Raw genomic sequence first — 6,718 nt, 5'->3', positions numbered from 1 at the left:
CCAAAACTTCAGAAGTTAGATGATTTTTTTTTTTTTTTGGACTAGTCCACATCTAGAATGTTCATCCTTGCAAAAACAAAAAGACGCTAAATTAGTACAAAAACTTGACCTAAATATTTACCAAAATATTAAAGTTACTTGAAACTAAATAGTACAATAATAATTATCACCACATAATTACAGAACCACAAAGCTTTTATGAAAAAATGTATTTTTACTTATTTATTGGTTTAATACCAGAAAATGCCACAAGGGAACGCTGTTGAACTATAATTATATTATCTGCAGATAATAAATAAACTTTCGAAATAGCAGAATGTATGGAATAGAGTAGTAATCTTATCACATACAACTGAAATTGATAATAACTCTAGAAACATATTTAATTAAAGTTGTGTTTTGCTTTATAATTTTATGTCTCATCCACGAAAATATTCTACTGAGAATAACCCCACTTCAGCTGCACTGTACGTGTCTATTATCATGTTGCTTTATTCCTAAAATATTATATATTATACTCGATGTTTATATTATTTGCTCTGGGTCATTTGTTCCAGTTACTGGATTAAATTCCCCGCTCCCTATCAACCAATGCGTACTTCCGCATCTAGCCGAAATCTCGTCATTTCCGGGTGTCAATATGCGTCTCGGTACTGCAGCGATAAGCATCGGTAAGATGTGAACGGGAAGAAAAGATAAAACAAATCTGCCTCCAAAACGAAAGCACGGGCTGCCGACAGCATCGACGACACTGCTATCCTTTGTCTCCCGTCATCCGCTAGTCACTAGCAGCAGAGTCGCCGCCGACTGTCAGCCGTATCTGCGCGAATGGCCGCGGAGGTTCGGAGGGCCCTTGGCCGGGGCTGGTGTCTGACACTCGGCCTGGCTCGCGTAGGCCTTCACGGCACCGTACTGCGATCTCTTCTCTTCGTCACAGCCCTCAGCGGACTGGTCCGTCTACCCGCGGCCACGGAGGCGAAGGAGTGCGATAAACCATGCTTGAACGGCCAGTGTAACACAGCCAGCGGCGTCTGTGTATGCGAGCCGGGATGGGTCGGGGAGCAGTGCCAGCACTGCGGCGGCCGCTTCAGGTGAGACACAGACGGCTCTTATTCCCAGCTGATGCTCGTGACATTGACACGAACGCGTCTGAAGCTCTTGCAGAACAAGCTGTGGTCATAGCTTTGGTCATAGCTCGGTTTATGTATGCTAATATTAGCAAAGTGTCATGAAGGCTCGTCTTGAGGAATTATGAATAGATACGACCTACGCTGTCTGGCATCTGATATTGTCATCAGAAATTGGTCTTTAACAGGGTGCTGATATTGATTCGTCAAAGTCTTGAACCCTTTTCATGACTATTTCTAAAATATTTAGTGGGCTCCTGTGAAATATGTATTCTTTTTCCATTTGAAAGTAGGTTTCAACAGCTTTTTTAAACATTTTAATAATAAGCTTTAAGGTACTGTCATTCATTTTTAAAGTATGGAACAAAAAAGGGTTTAAAACAAATGTTCTAATGTTCTAATTTCACACCTTTGTCATCAATAATTGCTATTGTTTAGAATGACTTGAGTCTATTGTGTCACTTTTTTGGTACTGCTGACCCTTCTGAAAGTCACTGAATATATTTCACCCTTGTCATTATTTATTGCTATTGTCTAGAATGACTTGTTGAGTCTATTGAGTCATACTTCCTTGGCGTTGTGGTAGAGTTGGTTGGTATTTACATAACTCCTTGTAACAACAGTGGTTTAAAGTTGACAGTATCAGCTCTGTTGAGAAATGAACAGTAGTATTTCATAGTTTCACTGGAATATAAATGTCGCCTCATGCTGCTCCATCATGGGATGCGACTCACTTATGGGCAAAGTCTGGCAGAGACACTGGCTACATTGGAGGCTTTAGGTCATGTAGGGTAAATCAGGCTCCAAATGGCTGAGAAGAGACAGGCAGACTGAAGCCAAATGATCATGTGGTGTCAATCATGAATCTAACACAGCCATGCTGGAGGCAGAGACCGTTCCTAACATTGTGCCATTTCATCTCAGTTCAGGAATGTTCCTGTCCTCCTAATGACCATATATTAAGTCTATGGAACACAGTCTGGATTCTCTAGTAGCTCTGTTTCTCTATTTTGACTTCTGCAAAGGAAATGTACATCAGGGATATTGTGGGCACGTGCGTCATCAGAGTAATAATATTCTGTTATTTTGACACTCTTCACAGGTTCTTTCATAATCTGACTTGTGTGATGTTTAATCATTGATGCTGTGCAGTGATCAGAACCTGTACTGTATTGATAACTGAAAGAAACCTAAATTTCAGTAATGGAAATAAGGCTGAAATATGAATAGTAGATTAAAACTTAAAACACAGACAAAATGAGAAATGTTTGAAGTAAGTTGAATTTGTATGAAAATTACTAAAACTAAATCTTAAAAAAAAAGAAGGCTAAATGGAAATGTAAAAAAAAAAATAATAATAATAATAATAATAAAATAAAAATGTTGAAATCACAATAAAATTACTAAAGCTTCAACTAAAATTAAAATGAAAATCTAAAATTAAAAGCTATGTCAAGATAATAATAATATTAGAGTAGTACACTCTAAAAAATTGTTTGTTTTGACCCAGCGGTTGGGTTAAATGTTTTTTTTTTTGTTTTTTGTTTTTTTGTTTAACTATTGTTTAAAAATAGATATATCGCTGGCTTAAAATGAACCCAAAATAGGTTGTAAATTAAAAATCAAAAAATCAAGCACATAATGACTAGAGGCATCAGCAGTAATCAAATTTATTAATAAAAAGTTTATTATTTAATTATTATTTATTCAACCTATTAATAAATGTTTATTTATTGAACATATATGTTCTTATTTTGGGTTCATTTTAAGCTAGAAATATAATAATTTTTAAGCAGTAGTTGTCAAGTTAAATAAAACTACCCTGAAGGTTGGGTTAAACATTTAACCCAAATGACTGGTCAAAACAACCCAATTGCTGGGTTTGTCAATATTTCACCAAATGCTGAGTTATTTCTAACCCACCTATTTTTAGTGTATATAAATAATACAAAATAACACAGATAATACAATAATCCATAGACCACAGGTTTATTTTAAGCAAGAAATATAGTCATCTTAAAAGAAGACTCCACTTTTTTTGAAAATAAGCTCATTGTCCAACTCCCCTAGAGTTAAACGGTTGAGTTTTACCGTTTTCTAATCCATTCAGCCGATCTCCGGGTCTGGCGGTAGCACTTTTAGCATAGCTTAACATAGATCATTGAATATGATTAGACCGTTAGCATCTCGCTCAAAAATGATCATATATAATGACAATATTTTTCCTATTTAAAACGTGACTCTTCTGTAGTTACATTGTGTATTAAGACTGACCGAAAATGAAAAGTTGCGTTTTTCTAGGCTGATATGGCTAGGAACTATACTCTCATTTCAGTGTAATAATAAAGGAACTTTGCTGCCGTACCATGGGTGCAGCAGGCGCAATGATATTACGCAGCGCCTGAAAGTGACCGGCACTAAGTTTGTGTAGATGCAGAGTTGACGACTGTGTAATATCATTGTGCCTGCTGCACTCATGGTACGGCAGTAAAGTTCCTTGATTATTACGCTGAAATGAGAGTATAGTTCCTAGCCATATCAGCCTAGAAAATCGCAACTTTTAATTTTTCGTCCGTCTTTGTACGTGATGTAACTACAGAAGAGTCAAGTTTTAAATAGGAAAAATATTGTCATTGGTCATTTTTGAGCAAGATGCTAACAGTCTAATCGGATTCAATGATCTACGCTAAGCTATGCTAAAAGTGCTACCGTCAGACCCAGAGACTGGCTGAATGGAATCAAAACCAGAAAAAATCAACTGTTTAACTCTAGGGGAGTTGGAAAATGAGCCTATTTTCAAAATAAGTGGAGTGTTCCTTTAAGCAATATTTGAGTTCAATAAAATAACCCAGAAGGTTGGGTTAAATGTTTAATGGGTCAAATGTTCGATGGGTCAAAACAACCCAGTTTCTGGGTTTATCCATATTTCACTGAGCGTTGAGTTGTTTTGTGACACTGATAATCCATGGACCATGGTTGTTTTTACCAATAGTTGAGTTAACTAAAACTACACAGAAGGTTGGGTTAAACATTTAACCCAACCACTGGGTCAAAACAACCCAGTTGCTGTGTTTGTCAATATTTCACCAGGCGCTGGATTGTTTTGTGACACTGATGAGACCATAATCCATGGACCACAGTTTTGTTTAAAAGCAAGAAATCTAGTAATTTTAAGCAATAGTTAAGTTAAATAAAACTACCCAGAAGGCTGGGTTAAACATTTAACCCAAACGATGAGTCGAAACAACGCAGTTTCTGGGTTTGTCCATATTTCACTGAGCCCTGTGTCGTTTTGTTCCACTGATAAGACTATAATCCATGGACCATGGGTTTATTTTAAGCAAGAAATATAGTCATTTTTAGCAAGAGATGAGTTAACTGAAACTACCCAGAAGATTTGGTCAAAACAACCCAATTGCTGTGTTTGTCCATATTTCACAGAGCGCTGGGTTGTTTTTAACCCAGCATTTTTTAGATTGTATATAAATAATACTAAATAGCACTGATAAGACCGTAATGTTGGATGTGGGACTTTTGGTATTGAGAGGCTTTGTATATGAATTATGTGCTGTGTCTGAAATAGAATATTTCCCTACTATATAGTATGAAAAAACAGACTAATATGTCTGAATTCATAGTATTCAAGAATAGGGATGGGTGTTATGGGCTTAAAAATTAATCACAATAATTTCAGGTGTTTATTGCGATAACGATATCAATGGCGATAATTCAGGGAATCCTGTTTCTTTAGAGAAAGGTATTATCTTTCCCAAAATGTTTTACCCAAAATGGGGTGTTACTGAGTACACACGTAATTTAATAACTTCTTTACTGATGTGGAATGTGATTTAAATTGTTTGTATTTCTGTACTGAAAGCTCCTAACATTAAGACGAATTCCTTGTGTGTGAAACACGCTTGGCAATAAAGCTCTTTCTCATTCGGAAGACGGAGGGGGCCCTTGCGCAGAAACTCCACATATGTTTCATAGCAGAAGTAATAGTACTGACGACGCTCCAGGAATCTCTATTCTAGTTTTCGCTGTAGCTGAATAAAACACAGATAGAGAAACTTGAAGACGATAAACATACGATTGCTACAATATATGGCTTATCTGTGTTCTTCAAGCAATCTTGGTTATTTTTATAAGGATAAAGTATATTTATAATGCAACGTTAATCGACATAGCCTTTGTCACTTGACTATGTTATGAAGTGAATTTGGAGAAAAAGCATGTCAATAAATGATACGGGTCAGACAGCAGGTTTGTAAACAGGCTCATACACATGCAAAACTGCATTGCGCATGTGCTACTAGTACATTGAACGTTATTCAAGACTCAGACTGATTTTTGTTGCACTGCACAGTTTTGACCAAACCAGTTCCAGATTAGAGCTCCTCATTTAGACATATAGTTTCACATCCGCCTTCGGCCATGTCACTCCGCACTGTCGCACACAGAAATATGTCAACAACTAGATTTCATCATTATTATCGCGGGAAGACTAATTCTTATTGTGGGGAAATTTTTTACCGGGATATCGCCTATCCCTATTCGAAAAACAGTAGGCGAAAAGTACCCTGATGTATCGCAACAGACGCTGGTAGGTTACGCGACCTTCATTCTTCTTCAGAACACAAATTAAGATATTTTTGATGAGCTTTCTGACCCTACATAGACAGCAACGCAATTGACACATTCAAGGTCCAGAAAGGTAGTAAGGACGTCAGTAAAATAGTCCATGTGACATCAGTGGCTCAACCCTAACATTATAAAGCTACGAGAATATTTTTTGTGTGCAAAGAAAACAAAAATAATGACTTTATTCAACAGTTTCTTCTCTTCTGTGTCAGTCTGTCCCTTTAATGGTCATTCCAGTACTGTTGTTTTCCTATGCTTCTGTGAACTGACCATGGTGAAATCATCCATCTTAAACATTTTTCATGTTTTTCATCATAATTGTACGTTTCTTAGTAACGCCACACTTACTTTATAGTTATGAGTGCAGTATGTGTACGAAAGAGCCAGTACATACTGATTTTTTGATTCCATTTAATATGATTCTATTAATAGGAATCTGTAAATAGAATTCCATCCCTGTGTATGAAACCACAGAAAGAAAGGATGTGTATCCTGTATGAAAGCCTCAATGTTGCATGTTGCATGCTGCGTGTCCTCTAATTTGTTGGCCCATTCATAATTCCATAACATAATTATCAGCAACAGGATCTGCTTTAGTAAATGGCCTCTTTTTAGCACATCATTTGGTGAAAGACAGAAGCCTGACTGTTTCCCCACACCGACCGCAAACACATGAATCCATTCCTGCCCCAGAATGCCGCCCTGGCCGGACACCGCGTTTCTGCTGAACACCATCTGATGGTTTGTTCTGTTAAACCGCGGCATGCAGCTTCACGGTAGCTCACGCTAAGTGCTCCGTCTCTCAGCAGCTCTGTCTGCACTTAGCAAGTCTAATTCTCAGTAGACCCAGGTTTGAAATCACTTATGGCAGACAGGCATTTCTAACGTTCACTCGGCTGTCTTCTATCATCATAAAGCCTGAATGGAGACAACTGTCAAACTGACAAGGA

At 37.3% G+C, this 6,718-nt stretch overlaps 1 protein-coding gene across 1 annotated transcript in view; it reads left to right on the top strand.

The window, feature by feature from the left end:
- Positions 1-617: 617 nt before the first annotated feature.
- The window catches only part of atrn (attractin), a 90,036-nt gene continuing 83,935 nt past the window's right edge, over positions 618-6,718 (top strand). The window contains exon 1 of the mRNA XM_051125544.1: positions 618-1,091. Within this exon, the coding sequence (XP_050981501.1) occupies positions 829-1,091 (263 nt within the window). The 5' untranslated portion in view covers positions 618-828. The remainder of the gene's footprint in view (positions 1,092-6,718) is intronic.

This window comes from Labeo rohita, chromosome 13, assembly GCF_022985175.1.
Source record: "Labeo rohita strain BAU-BD-2019 chromosome 13, IGBB_LRoh.1.0, whole genome shotgun sequence".
NCBI classification, from domain to species: domain Eukaryota; kingdom Metazoa; phylum Chordata; class Actinopteri; order Cypriniformes; family Cyprinidae; genus Labeo; species Labeo rohita.
Note: the sequence above shows the minus strand (reverse complement) of the source record. Positions and strands in the feature narration are given on the sequence as shown.